This window comes from Vulpes lagopus, chromosome 4 (assembly GCF_018345385.1).
Source record: "Vulpes lagopus strain Blue_001 chromosome 4, ASM1834538v1, whole genome shotgun sequence".
NCBI lineage: Eukaryota > Metazoa > Chordata > Mammalia > Carnivora > Canidae > Vulpes > Vulpes lagopus.
In genome coordinates, this window is record NC_054827.1 from 136,067,166 (window position 1) to 136,083,661 (window position 16,496).

At 35.3% G+C, this 16,496-nt stretch overlaps 1 protein-coding gene across 5 annotated transcripts in view; it reads left to right on the plus strand.

Moving 5' to 3' along the window:
• The window catches only part of ARAP2 (ArfGAP with RhoGAP domain, ankyrin repeat and PH domain 2), a 189,562-nt gene that overhangs the window by 76,853 nt on the left and 96,213 nt on the right, over positions 1-16,496 (plus strand). For all 5 annotated transcript variants that reach the window (XM_041753307.1, XM_041753306.1, XM_041753310.1 and 2 more), the window contains exons 12-15: positions 59-144; positions 1,261-1,443; positions 5,756-5,930; positions 6,396-6,530. In XM_041753307.1, the coding sequence (XP_041609241.1) occupies positions 59-144; positions 1,261-1,443; positions 5,756-5,930; positions 6,396-6,530 (579 nt within the window). The remainder of the gene's footprint in view (positions 1-58; positions 145-1,260; positions 1,444-5,755; positions 5,931-6,395; positions 6,531-16,496) is intronic.

Below are 16,496 nucleotides of genomic sequence, written 5' to 3' on the forward strand. Positions count from 1 at the left end.
AGATTAAATACATTTACATAAAAACTGAAATATAAATGCAATTGTATCTTAACTTTAGGACAACATAGATCTTTAGGACCAAAAGATTCCAAGGTTAGAAGTCTAAAAATGGATGCCAGCATTTGGAGCAATGAACTCATTGAGGTAAGCCCAACCTAACTGTGGGTGTGGTTACTAGGGATCAGTTGGTCATTAGTAGTGGGGTGGCATGAATTACTTTAGAAGCTCTTTGATGGGGCAGCCCAGGTGGCTTAGTGGTTTAGCGCCGCCTTCGGCCCAGGGCCTGATCCTGGAGACCCAGGATCGAGTCCCACGTCAGGCTCCCTGCATGGAGTCAGCTTCTCCCTCTGCCTGTGTTTCTGCCTCTCTCTCTCTCTCTCTCTCTCTCTCTCTCTCTCTGAGTCTCTCATGAATAAATAAATAAAATCTTTAAAAAAAAAAAAAAAGAAGCTCTGTGATAAAGTTCTTACCACACCATAAAAATGGCTTATAGCTTGTTTGATAGTAGTAGCTTTCTACTTCAACTTTTAGAATGCTTCTTAAATGAAAGAGTTATTTTTAAAATAAAAGGTACAAGGAATTTAATAGCAATAACTACTTTAAAAGGGTTGACAGCAGTCTCTTTTTTTTAAAGTCGGAATTTTTTTCTTTTTAACCCAGTATGGATAAAATATTAGAAAAGTGAATGAAAACATTTGGGCAAATTTTTCTATTCTTTCTCTTGGCCATGCTCTGTCATTAACTGTGCTCATATCTGACTTTCTGTCTCCTGATTCCATTTTCTTCTTGGATTTCAGTAACCACATTACCCCGCCTACTTGTGAGCCTCAAAAAATAAAGCTTTTGCTGCAATTTGGGTTACTTACAATTTCTTTCTAGCTAATCTTGTACTGTTACTAAAAGCAATGAGGCTGTATTTAAAATAGAAATAATATCTGCTTTCATACTCCATCTTCCTGAAAGATGTGAGTTTTTCATGTGTTTTTGCATACTTTATACTAAGTTATATTTTGGACAGGGGGAGAGTATGCACGTGGAGATAGGAGGGGCCGAGGGAGAGAGAATCTTAAGCAAATTCTGTGCTCAGTGTGATGCCTATGCAGGGCTTGATCTCATGACCCTGACATTGTGAGTCTGATGCTTAACTGAATTAGCCACCCAGACGCCCTCTAAGTTAAATTTTAATTTGTGAGTCAGGTTTTTGCAAATTCAAGTACATTTTATAAATTGATATTGTTTTATAACTTTCTGACAATTCAGCTCTTTATTGTCATTGGAAACAAAAGAGCAAATGACTTTTGGGCTGGTAATCTTCAAAAAGACGAAGAATTACACATGGACTCACCTGTAGAGAAGAGAAAAAACTTCATCACTCAGAAGTACAAAGAAGGAAGATTCAGAAAGACCCTATTGGCATCTCTCACCAAAGAAGAATTAAACAAGGTATCAGAAAATATATAACAGTAGACATGGGTCTTGATGTCTTTTAAAACATGGGTCAAGGATTTTGAAAGAATTTTAAAAAGTCCTTTACTATCTGCTATAAGTATTGTTTACTGTTATTTTATTTCCATTTGTGAGATTGTACTATTGATTTTATCACTGTTTCACTTAAGAATTCATGATCAGTAGTGAATAAATTATTTGTCCATAACATGAGGTTCTGGCTAACTTACTCCAATATTCTGGAAACTGTGGCAACTTTCCTTATTATAGGGACAGGACACTAAACATAACTTCAGCTTGTACATTGCTGACATGTGTCACCAAAATAAACACCATTTACTCAGTGTATTGTTACAAGCAATTGTTTGCTTGGTGCTGTTGACCCTGTTATTTACCTTTCCCTGAATGATTCCAGACCTTCTGGTACCTGTTTTATGCTGCCCACTTGTTCTTCACTTTTTTGGCAGAGGATATGTTAAGCATCCTGCCCCTTTTCATTTTTGAAATTGCTGCTTCAGTTTCTTATGTGTTATGAGGCTCATCCATGTAGAGATATTTAATACATGTACTTTTATGTGCCTGTTGTTTCTATGCTTAGAGAATATGGTCTTTCATGGTTCTTGGTTTTTTAGTATGCTTTTAGTGGCAGTACTTATGATTAAAAATCCTCAGGTAGGTGGCATGATACTGAACATTATGGAACGTCAACAGATAAAGGCCTTTTTCATACTTCTGTAGAAATTACGAGATCATACAATTGATTTACATTTCTATTGGATTAGTTCCCCTAAACTAAGTTTTTAGTATTTATACATCTTTGGTGTTAATAAAGTTACCAGTTGATGTTAAAGCAATGGTACACAAAATATGAAGGATTCAGAATGGGCAGCTAAGGGGAGATGGTATGGGGGAGGGGCCTGGGAACTATATATTTATATAGGTTATTACTAAGACATTTAGTTTTGTTTTGGGTGGCGGTTTCATTGGTGCTGATTACATTATTAATATTGACCAGTATATGAGATGTACATGGTATAGTAACAACAGGTATTGTAAACCAAGGATATGATTACTTCTGTGCACTAGAGGTCCATAATAAAGAAGTATATAATTACTAAGCTGTGGATTTGGGGGAATAACTGGTGAAGTTAGAGAACTAAGGCATATTTTCCTCAAATGGTTTCTTTCTTTCTGATAGTTATGGGTATCTTACTGGTAAGTATATTGATGTCCCCAAATAAAGTCCTGTCTGCCACACCACACAGTTTCTATTAGATATGTTTTACATTAATTACTAGCAATTGAATTCTTCTAAGAATATTATAGAGAAATCTACCCATTGAAATTTATTTCTGCAGTGGGCTTCTTAAAAATAGTACTCTTAATGTCAGCAAATAATTCTTACAAAAAATGTGTTTTATTGACTAGACATTTTTAATTGAGATACAATTTACATACAATGTTGTATGAGTTTATTCAACCTGTTGATTTGGTACTGTTGATTTATGTATTTCAGTATGATTGCCACTGTAGCTGACACCTGTATTACATCACATAATTATCATTTCTGTTTTGTAGTGAGAACATTTGAGGTCTAGTCCTGTAGCAATATTGAGGTAAATAATATAGTATTATTGATTATAGCCAATATGGTGTTCATTAGATCTCCAGAACGTATTTATCTTCTAGTTGCAAGTTTGTACTCTTAAACAACATCTCACACCCATCCCCCCACACCCCTTGGTAACCACATTATAATCTGTGTTCCTATGAGTATGGCTTTTTTAGATTTTACATATAAGTGATATATAATATTTGTCTTTCTCTGTCTGGCTAATCTCATTGAACATTATCCTTCAGGTTCCATCCATGTCCCAAATGGCGGGATTTCCTTCTTCCTCATGGCTGAATAATATTTGTGTGTGTGTGTGTGTGTGTGTGTGTGTGTGTATGTATGTATACCATATTGTCCTTATTCACTCATCTGTTGATGATTCTTAGGTTGCTTCCATATATTGGCTATTATGAATAATGTTCTAATAGACGTGAGATTTGCATATCTAATATTTCAATAGGTGTGACATAGTAACTTATTGTGATTTGATTTGCATTTCCTTGATTAATAATGTTGAACATTTTTCATGTAACTGTTGATCATTTGGATGTGTTCTTGGAAAAACGTGTCTTCAGTTTCTCTGCTCACTTTTTAATTGGCTACTTTTGGGGCTTGTGAGATATATATATATGTGTGTATATATATATATATGTATATATATATGTATATATATATGTATATATATATATATATATATATATTAAGGTTTTGTTTATTTGAGAGAGAATGAGGGGCAGTGAGCATGAGTGGGGGAGAGGTGAAAGTAGAAGGAGAAACAGACTCTGTGCTGAATGGGGAGCCCAATGCAGGGCTTCATCCCAGGGCCCTGGGATCATGATCTGAGCTGAAGGCAGATGCTTAACCAACTGAGCCACCCAGTTTCCCCAAGTTCTTTATATATTTTGGTTATAAACTCCTTCTTATCTAATGTATGTTTTGCAAATATTTACTCCTATTCTGTAGGTTTGCCTTTTCATTTTGTTGATTTTTTTTTCTTCAGATGTGAAGCAGCTTTTTAGTTTGATATAGTCCAGCTTATTGATTTTTTTTCTTTTGTTGCTTATGCTTTTGGTGTCATCTCCAAAAAGTTACTGTCAAGACCAATTTCAAGGAGCTTTTCCTTGTGTTTTCTTCTAGGATTTTTAAGGTATCAATCTTATATTTAAGTCTTTAATTTTTTTTGAGCACATTTTTGTGAATGGTATAAGATAGGGCTCCAATTTCACTTTTCTGTATGTTGTTATCCAGTTTCCCAACACCATTTGTTGAAGAGACTAACCTTTTTCCATTTAGTGTTCTTAGTGGATCGATATTTATTGCACACTTACAAGTTCTGAGTTCTTTTTTAGGTTCTGGGGATACAGTTGTAGTAAAACGTAAATGTGCCTCTTTTATTCATGAGCGTGGTAGTCAAGTAAGGGAGACTGACCATGAATAGCCAGAGTCCGGTAAATACACCATAGCAAATACATTGTGTTGTGGAGGAAAACAGCAGTGGGGGGATAAAAGAATATGAACAAATACGGTTAAATGGGAGGGCAGTCAAAGGCTATTACAGTGGATGGAATGTTAGCTGGTATCTTTTCTAGCACCCTTATCTTGTAGATGAGGTAAACTAAGACTCAGGGAAGTGAAGGGATTGCCTAAGATCACCTAGCAAAACAGGATAAAGTCAGGCATAGGTTAGGCTGTTTGATTGTGATGCAAAGGAAATTCTGTAGGTCATCTAGACCTTGGTAGGAAATGTTAGGACATTTTTTAACAGTTGACCATCCAGGTCTGGAACTGTGAATGCATTGTGGGATTTCTTGGTTGTATACTCTGAGCTGCTTATTGGGACATTTAATGAGCAATTATTCTGAAGTTGCATTAGAGTAAATTAACCAGTGATCTATCTAAGTGCACCAGGTCAAGAAGGAGATGAAATGGTGAGTCCAGCGCTACAAAAACAGACAGGATCAGAGTGCTGAAATCACAGGATTTAGAACCAAATGGGAAGCCAGTAAAGTGAGGAAGCAGAAAGAGAGGATGAGAAGAGATGTGAAGGCAGCTTATTACTTCACGGTAACAATAAAAGCAGCAACAACACAGTTCGGTTCCAGCAATTCCTAGTGTTTGTGCAATGATGTATAACATAAGTCAGTGTTGTTTTATTACCTCCTGCTTGCTATTCCTCCTCCCCACCCATACCTCACAGAAAAGGAAAGATACTGTATTTGTGTTGCACTCATCTTTCAAATTCCTGAAGCACAACAATAGTTTAAAATATGATATAGATCCCGATTAGGCTGAAGAATACATACATATAACATTCATATGACAAAACACTTAACAGATATACTTCATTATTACTTTTTAAATGTTTTGCATTTTCTTAGCACCAGCCATTATCACGGTACATAAACATAAAAAATGTCTTCCTAAGCAACTCTGGTATGTTGGAAGGTTTGGAGTATCACAACAATGGAACAATGAATTAAAATTTGGAGGTCTTAGGTTGTAACTTAAATTCATACAAAGCAGGTCTTTTGAGCCTATTACTTAATTCAGGGCATACTTCTTACTAACTTTCTTGGTTAAAAAAAAAGGAATACAACTTCATTTTATAAATGGCTTGGCTGATTTTCACACATTTTAATAGCTAGAATTGTATTTTTCTTCCCTTTAAAAAGTGTATTTTCTTTTAACGACCAGGCTCTGTGTGCTGCTGTAGTGAAACCAGACGTTCTGGAAACAATGGCTTTGCTGTTCAGTGGAGCAGATGTCATGTGTGCAACTGGAGACCCTGTGTATAGCACCCCCTACCTGCTGGCCAAGAAGGCTGGCCAAAGTCTACAGATGGAATTTCTCTACCATAACAAATTCTCAGGTCGGTCTCTGTCCCTTCATTAGCCAGGTCTCTTCTGCTATATCCCTGAAAGGACTAAAGTACAAATATGTTTCTTTCTTAAATAAGAAAAACCATCAGAATGAAGACAAGGGTGATCATTAAAAAGATAGAAGGTGCTTAGGACCATATTTTGTTTCACTTCAAGGAAAATGTTTAGGGAATAAATCTTTTATATTTCTTTAATCATATAAATTAAAGATTAAAATAGTTAACCCCACATAAGCATTTTCATCAAAATTAAATCTGATTTTCATATATGAATAATAAACATGGCTTAAGTGATTATTTGCAAATTCTAAGCAACATGAAATAAATATATAGCTATTCTGTGGAAAATTTGAAGTAACTTTTCTTCTAGCAAAAAAACTCACCTACATATTCATAACCAAAGGGAAATTATTTACATTTTAGATTTCAAATATGTTATTTCTGTAATTTTTTCAGATTTCCCTCAACATGATATTCACTCTGAAGGTGGATTAAGTCAGGAGTCCTCCCAATCCACGTTCCTCTGTGACTTTTTGTATCAGGCTCCTTCTGCTGCTTCTAAACTCTCTTCGGAGAAAAAACTGCTTGAAGGTATCTTTTCTGCTTCTTTTTGATTTTGTTATCTGATAAAACTTTCATTATCAAAATAATTATGTTTATATTTTGATTTTTTCCCTTTAAGATGTTAGATTTGATCTTTATAATACAGAAATATTTTTTGAGGATTTGTAAATGCTTCAAGGCGCACATACCATTTCATGCACTGCAGCAGGGATTTACCACTGAGTTGGAGTGCTGTGTGAATTCTCAACAGAATTCACTGATGTCTACTTTACGGCCAACCGACTCTTGTTTCAGGATTTAAGGGTTATTCCAAAGAAATGTGAAACTCAGACAGTTTCCCTTAGAGACAGACACCTTTACTGGGGAGATAATATAGATAAATGTCAACACATAGGCAGAACTGACAAGTTTTTAGTACATATTCTATTGGCATACTAAGGGATATGAAGTAGTTCAGTTTATTCTGATTATAAGTTATGTGTGTGTAAGTAGAATAAAGCTTAGGCATGGTTTCAAAAAATGATGGAAATTAATTAAATTTAACAATGTATTTTAGGTTTGGGGAATTATCTGAACAGACACGGTAGGCATTTATCCATCTCTGCAACTAGCTCCTTGTGTCAAGCATGTCCTGAGCATTAGGAATTACAAAAATGAATAAGACACAGGTCTCATGCTCATTGTTAAATACATATGAACTAATTTGAGAAATATAGGCAGGAAAATATAATGAGATCTGTCTTACTGGAACAAAGAGGATTTAAGAAATATTAAGCTGTTTAGGCCAATTGGTGGTGGGTGTTTAGAGGCTCGGGAGCCCAGTATTAATTCCCTACATGGTATAATTCAGCCTTACTACTCTATCAAAGGAACAATAGGATGAAAAACTCACTTTAGATGTTAATCCTGATCTTTGTGCATTTAAAGTGATTGCTTTGGTATAAATGCTTTATGTCCAAAGAAATGATATGTCTAAGTAGAATTATATTGGAATTAGCCCTACCTTATTAGATTTTCCAGAAAATAGTAGCTACCCTTTAGTGAACAGGTACTATGTATAAAGCGTTATTTTAGATACTTTATGTACATTAATTGTAATCCTCATAATGAAAAATGGAGGAGCTCAGCATGAAACAGAATTTTATGTCTGATTTGTGTTATAATTGTTAATGTAACACTTTTGTCTTGGTCAAAGTGTTAACGACTGGGTGACATTTTGAATTTAGATGTTTTTGGTTCTTTCGGCAGTTGGTTATTAAATGTCTGTACTTGAACTGATAACAAATGGCAAATTTTATAGAGAATTTTCTCAATCTTCCATTGCTCTTTAGTATTTAACCCTTAGGTAGAAGTTGGTCAGAAGTGGCAAGGGGAGTAACTGAATAATCTATGCATTGGCTATAGTAATTATTAAAATAATTCAATAATAGGCAGTTAATGTGCTTGTTAATAAGTTTACAAGTTTTCTAGAATATGAAGAGATCTTAGACCCACCCTTTAAATCTCTTATAGAAAGATGAAATAGGGAGTTTGAAATATGAGATTTTCTTTCTGAGACTTCATAGTATCATAAGTACTCTGCAGCTTAAAATAAGCTTTCATTTATTTTTTGGCAACAATAAAATACAAAATAAAAACACTGTGCTTATAATATTTATAGACTTAACAGTTTGTTTTAATATTTCCTTGGAATAGATTGCTTTTCTTAATCAGTAGAGGAATAAATTGATGTTTTTAAACTCATAACTAATTCTTTCCTTTTATCTTTTACAAGTTAACTATGGATTTTTTGTTGTTAAATTTCATTTCCAAAATTAGAAACTGGTGCATCCTTTGTAATTTAATTGAAGATGTTATCTCATTTGGAATCCTGTTTTAAGTAATATGAATATGCTTTTGTACTTTGGCTATGTAGCATAGCAGAAATGATTTCATTGGAAAATAATTTCCTGGTAATGTAATATTTGATAGTCTTCATTTTTTCACCTAGTTTGTCACCAAGTTCTATCATTTCGAACTTAAAATAGGTCTTAAATCAGTTGGCTTTCCTCTTCACTAACATAATCCCAGCCCAGCTACCATTACATCCTACCTGGGATGCAACACTCCTCTTGATTTGTGTCTCAGTAGCTACTCTAGCTTCCTTCCAAAGCATTCTCCAAAAGCAGATTCCATAGTCATTAAAAATGTAAATCAGATTTTGTATTTTCATTGTTTGAGTATATTCAACATCTTCCCATAACAGAATATATCCCTGTTCCTTATTGTCACATAAGAGACCCTCCTATGCCTTCCCCTCTTCATCTCATATTATTCCTCCCTACCTTCATAGGCCTGGTCACACTGTTTTCTTCTCTATTTCTACAACATGTCATGTTCCTTTCTGCCCTTTTGGACTTTTACAGTTGTTCATTTTTCCCAGAAGGGCACTTTCCCCAGTTTGGCGTTTTCTCATTTTTCAGGCATCAGTTTAGTGCTGCTATAGTCTGCTGTCACTGGCAGCTCTTTCCTTTCATGGGACTCTTACTCCAGCATAGCATTTATTGCATGAAGATGATCCCTCCTTTATTAGTTTATTTGCGCCTCACTCGCTTGCTCACTTGCTCTCTCTTAATGAGACATTAGCATTTGGTGGTTTATTCAAGATTATCAAATCTTTGGTGCCTAATATAGTGTCAACACATAGTAGTCATGTGTAAATATTTATTGAATAAGTAACTATTTCTCTAATAATCAAGTTATTACTGGTATAAAAGTGTAAGAGACTTGTTAATATTTTGTTTTTGACTTGTTACCTAGAAAGATATACTTGTGGGTCAACAGACACATGAAGAGATGCTCAACATCACTAACCATTAGGGAAGTGCAAATCAAAGCCATCTTATACCTGTTAGTATGGCAAGTATCTAAAAGACAATAAATTGGCATTGACCAGGATGTGGAGAACCCTCATGTGCTGTTGGTAGGAATATAAAGTAGTGCAACCACTGTGGAACATAATATGGAGTTTCCTCAAAAAATTAAAAATAGGAATACTGTATGATCTGGTAATTGCACTATTGGGTATTTACCCAAAGAAAGCAAACACATTAAATTCAAAGAAGGTATATGCAGCATTATTTATAGTAGCTGAGTTATGGAAGCAAACTAAATATCCCCAGAAGATTAGATAAAGAAGATGTGGTGTGTATACATACAGTGGAATATTACTCAGCTATAAAAATGAGTGGTATCTTGCTGTTTGGGACAATATGGATGGACCTAGAGAGTATTATACTAAGTGGAATAAGTCAGAGACAAATACTGAATTCGCTTACATGTGGAATATAAAAAGCAAAACAAATGGACAAATAAACCAAAAAACCAGAAACAAAACCATAAATACAGAGAACAAACCAATGGTTGCTGAAGTGGAGGGAGTGTTGGGGAGGACGGGCAAAATAGGTGAAGGGGATCAAGAAGTACAGGCTTCCATTGTGAAATAATTAAGTCTTAGGAATGAAAGCTACAGCATAAGGAAGATAATAATATTGTATAGTGACAGAGAGTGGCAGTGGTGAGCACTGCACAATGTATAGAATTACCAAATCACTGGTGTGTGCCTGAAAGGTGTGTTGTACAACTGAAAGCAATATAACATTGTATGCCAACTAGACTCTAATTAAAAAATTACATAAACAAAATATTTGTTCAGAAATTATCTACTTAAAAATGAAGAAAAAGTCACACTACCAGGAAACAAGTTCTGTTTTGTTGTTTTTATCTTTTCTTTCTCAAGATGCTATAATGGTGTTACTCCTCCGAGTACCAGCTTTATGGAAACAAATGAATTATTTGGAAAGATTTAGAGATGAAAGTGTGGTTGTCACCTTTGCCCCTGAATGGCAAGCACCTGGACCGTACCACTCTGTCAGTGCTTGTCAGGACAGCCATAGAGCAAAATGATTAAACAGGAAGAAAAAAGAATAAAATGCATGTAGTCCTTCAGAGAGTTACAAGAGGCTTCAAATTGTCAGTTCAGGTTTTCAGGATTCGAAGTTCTTCTAGCCTCAGGTTATGAAGACTGATCTGTATTTTTCTTTTTTTTTTTTTTTCTTCTCAATTTAGTGTTCATGAAAAGAAAGATTGATAGCTCGTGTTAAACCTAAGTGTAGAGCTGAATAATAGCATCCTGGTTTTGTTTTCTGTTTTCTCCCTTCAACCTTATTTTATCCCCTTGGTGTCTTACCGTGATTTGTTGACATGGTGTTTGATTTTTAAAAAGAAAGTGGTTGATACGTTTGCTAGAAACTCTATATCATCTGGTTATATTTAATTTCATAAATTAGCATTGAGGAATTTCGAATATCTTGTGTTCTATCAGTGCCTAGCTTATATAGTCTAAAAATGTTCAAGACTAAAACACATTTATTTTAAATGAAAAGAATTCCTAGTGTGTATTCCTATTTTCAGTGAATGCCGAATACCATTAGTTAAGGAAATCCTTCATCAGGAAACAGCTTCATGGTTTTAACAAATAATACTTTGCCTTTACTATCTTGAATTTACTGTGCACATGTGTATTAGAAGCTATGACCTCTACTCTCTCTAATGTGTTTTGAAAATGGACATACATGCTTCAAATGTATAACAGGTGCAGAGAAGCAGCATGGTTAAGTGGTCAAGAGGGTAGGTTCCTAGATCTTGGCTGCCTGGGTTCTCCTCTCAGCTCTGATGTTAAGTACTTGTGTGATCATGGAGAAGTCACTAACCATTTTGTCCCTGTGGACAAGGTACAGGAGGGATGTATAATAGAACTGACCTAATAGGTTTTTTCTGAGGATTCAGTGAGTTAATGTATATACGATGTGTAGAAGTGTACATGGCACAGAAATATGATGATGAGGGGATAAGGAGCAGCAGAAGCAGCAAAGGGTATGTCTAAATAGCTGTTTCTGATTTTCAGTTACCCTCTGAGTTTAGACATATCCTATAGATGGTAGCTGACACTTAGTGTACCCAACAGTAGTATTCATGTCACTTCATAGTAGTATTTCATTAGGTCAGCTCTGGAGTCCTTTCTTGTTTTTGAGCAAATTCCAGTACTGTTTTTCTTCCCTAAATATCAAGATTACATAGAATAAATAAACCCCTCCAGCCAGTCCAACCACCATACACACACAGCTTGTGTCCTGAGAGTTACCCTTTCTATGGCTCAGGTTGTATTTTTGGTGAACATCTTCTGGGAATTGGTTAACCATAAGACTTCTGTAGCAGAGTGTGTTCTTAAAGTCAGAGTTAGGAGAGCATATATGAATTGGGCTCAGCAGACCGATGCACTCGGACATCAGCTCTTCCTTGTTTCCCAAATGAATAGGAATGCCAAGATTTCCTGTCACAGCTTTGTTACTGTAAATCCTCAAAGGTAATATCTGTGCCTCCCTTGTCTGACCTCTGGCCCATTTCCACTTACCAAAAAAAAAAAAGCAAATCAGGGGTTATAGTGATGATAATGCTTTAGGACTAAATCCCCTCAAGCCCATATTTCTCACTGAAAATGAGTTTGTAAAAAAAAAAAGAAAAAAAGAAAATGAGTTTGTACTCACCTTTTAAAAGGATCTGTCATTTGTTTCCCATTATAATTTACATAATTAGATTCTGCATTTATATTTATTTTATGCGTTGTGCATTTGACGCCTTTTGTTTAAGACCCTCCAGTGACTCGCACTTGTCTGCCGAGAAGGAAGGAGCTCCTGAACACCTGTCACATCAGGCTCCTGGGGCCTGGCCTCTGCTGGGGGTTTGTGGCTTTTTTTCCTATTTGCTAACTTCATGTGTAATCTGGTTCTCTGGCCAAGCCGATTTTTGGCAGTTTCCTCTTTCCTTGACGTTTCTCAGTGCTTTTCCCAGAATTATGGAGTAGTTGTAGCTCCAGATGTATTTTTCGCTACTTTAATGTCTTTTCAGTCATAAACTACTACTTCAAAAGCCATGCTTTTCTGTTTATCATTCTAGTCTAAGGATGACTTCCTTCCATGAATGCTTCTAACCCCTAAAAACACACCTGCCCCCACCATGGTTATTATTCCAAACGTATCTCCTCTTGGATTGGACTGCAAACTTCATGAGGACAGGGGTAGGATTCCTAAACTGTGCCAGTAATTATCTCTGTACTCAGTAAATGTGCTTTTTTTTTTTTTTTTTTGCATTATTCTTTGAGGATTATCCTCTTCATCTGAGCCCATTGTTTTGAAATAATTTTATAACTTCAGTTGGTTAGCATTTTGACTTTTCCTTATCTTAGATCTCAGAAATCTACAATAAATATTCATTAAAAAAATTAGGGCCTTTCATGATTTTTTTTAAGATTTTATTTATTTGAGAGAGAAAGCTTGAGTGTGGGGTGGACAGAGGGAGAAGGAGAAACAGACTCCCTGCTGAGCAGGGGACCCCCACCCCCACCCCAATGTGGGGCTGGATCCCAGGACCCTGGGACAATGACCTGAGCCAAAGGCAGACGCTTAATTGACTGAGCCACCCAGGTATCCCACCGTTCATGATTTTCATATAACTGTGCAGAGTACACGCTGAGGCTCAGGATTTGATCTCAGGTCCTGGATGTTCAATATATCATCTTCCAGTAGGCATTGATTGGGTCTCTGTGAACTTTTTTTTCCAGGGCCCATCACGAAATTCTTTGTGCTGTTTTCTTCTACCAGTGCTGATTGAGCTTTTCATTTGGCAGTTTCTCAGAATACAGTGATCCTAACTAAGCTGTCAGGATTTCGGCCTTTTAAGTGATTCTTCTCTTGATGCTTTTTGAGGCTAAACACATCATCTTATTTTCTTTCTTTATTACCACCCTACATATGATAAAGAAAAACGTAAAGAGTAGGGTGATCTATAGTTTCTTTTAACTTTTTTTTTTTAATTGTGTTAACATAATTTCAGGCTTACAGAAAAGTTGCAAGCATGGTGCAAAGATTTCTCATATACCCTTCACCCAGACTTCCCAAATGTTAATACCTTACATTTACTTTATCCTCTTTCTTCCTGTGTATGTGTGCATATATGTACACACACGTGTAAGTGTGTATATGCACATATTTTTAGAATTGTTTAAAAGTTGTGGACTTTATGCCCTTTTACCCTTAATTACCTCAGTGTGTATTTCTAAAAAGGGAGGACATTCCCTCAAATAACTGTACCATAGTGATCAAAATCAGGAAATTTTCTGATGTACAGATTGTATTCATTACACCTGTATGTATAAACCATATTCATTACCCTTAATATCTGTAGATCTAATGTATATTTTAAATGCAACATTATGGGTTGATTATATAATTTAATTCTTGGCAATAACTTAAAATTTGAGAGTTTGTACAATCTTTAGACTCCAGAAATAGGATGGAGAGATGATAATTCAAAAATAATTATCTTTTTACCTCAAGAGACTGAAAATTTCAAATATTTTTTTTTCTTCCTAGCTTTCCTTTTTTAAAAAATATTGGAGTTTAATATTTTTACCTCACTTAGAGGGTTATTTGGCAAGCTACAGACCTATAGAATTACATCATTAAAACCCATAGAAAATAACATCTTTTGGAATTCAGTTTTCATGTTAGTGTCTTTCACTAGGAAATATGTGGGATGATTAGTGTTTTTTTTTTTTAATTTCCCTCAATTCTCAAAGCTCATGTTTTAGTTTTTCAAATAGAAATTAAGAAGTGATGCAGACTAATAAATTTTGGCAATGCAAAGACAGGTTATATAAAATCACTGTGTCTGGTTGGGGCTCATCCCTTTCATTTGAACTTTTTTGCATTTATATTTTTGAAGTCTAAAGTTCAATTCGGAAATAAGCTGAATGCAAGGAGTGACATAGGTACTTTTGGAATGTATCATAATGTAAAACCCATTAGAAGAGCAAAGTAGACAAATACATGCTTTATATTTGTACATAATTTCCAGAATTCGGTAGGAGCAGAACAAGCCTGGATAGACCTGTTTCTGAAATGACACTTTTTTCCCAGCTCCACTGTCTTCCATTAGACTCTACTAATGGAGGGTAAGGACACAAAATTTTATTTTCAAAATTAAAAGGAATAAAGCATCTACAGCCTTTAGGAAGTAGTTTCTGACTTCCATTATTAAGTACTCCATTCAGTTGTAGCAGTTAATGACTTCTCTTTCCCCTGTATCATTTCCATGTCAGTAATAATCATCTGTAGCTTAAGTTCCATTTATTCTAATATTGTTTTCCTGTGTATAGACGATTGTTGATACTCATGGCTATATTGACTCACATGTTCTGTTAACCTGTATATATTACTGTACTTTATGAACTGATAACCTCATAGTTGATGCAGGAGCAGAATTTAGCTCACTTTATACATTTAATGTTCCATGGTTATACTGTTGTGGCCAGGCCTTATTTTTATATGTAGTTCTTTGAGGCTCTCAGTTATTCTTGTTCATCCACCCCAAACCATTTCTAGCTCTGGTTCATCAGCCCTCTTCCCCCTTTATTTGGATCCTAATGGTGATTCGTGAAGCATTCTTGCTAACCTCCAAAATTGCTTATTTCTTTTTACCCATTAAAGAATAGCTTGACCAGTCTTTTCTATTTTCCCAGCTTCTGCCTCCAGACCTTTGAGATTGCTGAGATTTGCCAGTTAGGGAACCAGGCCCTATAAAATTGGCCACAAAAGCACACTAAATTGGTGATCTTGTAAACAATTTTTTTCTGATTTTTATTTTACCAAAGCAGTACATGCACATGCACAGTACAATTTTAATGGACAAAAAAGATATTCCTTTTTTTTTTCATTCTTAGACATTATTCTTTGTCTTTGAAAAATTCTTCTTCTCTAATTTTTTTTCGTGGAAGTAATATTACTTCTTATAGTATTACTTCTTTAACAGCTCCATCATCTTATACTATCATTTTTTTCTTCCCCTTGTTTTGCCTTTTGGAGAGTTTCTTTTCTAAGCTTTCTCTCTTTTTCCTAATTTTTAAAATTCCTGATTCCATTTTTAATTATAAATACTTATTTTTTTGTGTTCTTGATTTTCCTTCTTAGAACATGCTGTTCTTGTTTTATGGTTACAGTATCTTCCTTTGACAGTCTGCTATTATTTAGAGTTTAAAAAAATATTTGGTTTCAGTGTCTGTCTTTTACATTGGAAGCTTTCTTTTAAATGTTTGGGATCAGTCTCAGAAGATTCCATCTCTTACTGAGAATATTGGGATTTGGATCTCGATTATCACTGGCAACTTCCTCTGCCTCAACAATGCCTAGAGTCTCTCATTTTAGAATCTGTTTGGTCCAGTTTCTACAAAAGGACTCAGCTTTCACATGGATGAGGGGGGATTATTGTTTAGCTGCTTAGCACAGGGAAGAATATATGTGGACTTTACTCCCTTTATGTAATAAACTTGATTCAATTCTACTTCTTACCCTGTGCTTTCTTAGGTATTAGCCTTTCAAGTATTTTATGGAACTTTGTAGAACATTATTTGTTTCCTCTACTTTGCATAACCGAAGTTACCAGCTTTTGCCTCTCAGACAGGTCAGTCATTTCCTTTTTTTTTTTTTAATATTTATTTATTCATAAGAGACAGAGGGAGAGAGAGAGAGAGAGAGAGAGAGAGAGAGAGAGAGAGAGAGGCAGAGACACAGGCAGAGGGAGAAGCAGGCTCCATGCACGGAGCCTGATGTGGGACTCGATCCTGGGACTCCAGGATCACGCCCTGGGGTGAAGGCAGGTGCTAAACCGCTGAGCCACTCAGGGATCCCAGGTCAGTCATTTCCAATGTACTGTGGATTCTTTGGTTCTTTGTTCTTTTGAGTTTTTACTTTTATCTCTTCAGTGTGGTTCTGTTGTAGTTTGGGAGGAAATGGAGATGCATACTTGGATCCATCCTCCTATGCTTAAAAGTAATTCCATTTATGATCTTCTTATTGATTCTTTAACACATTTCTTATTTTTGTATTTCTCTTAAAGTTG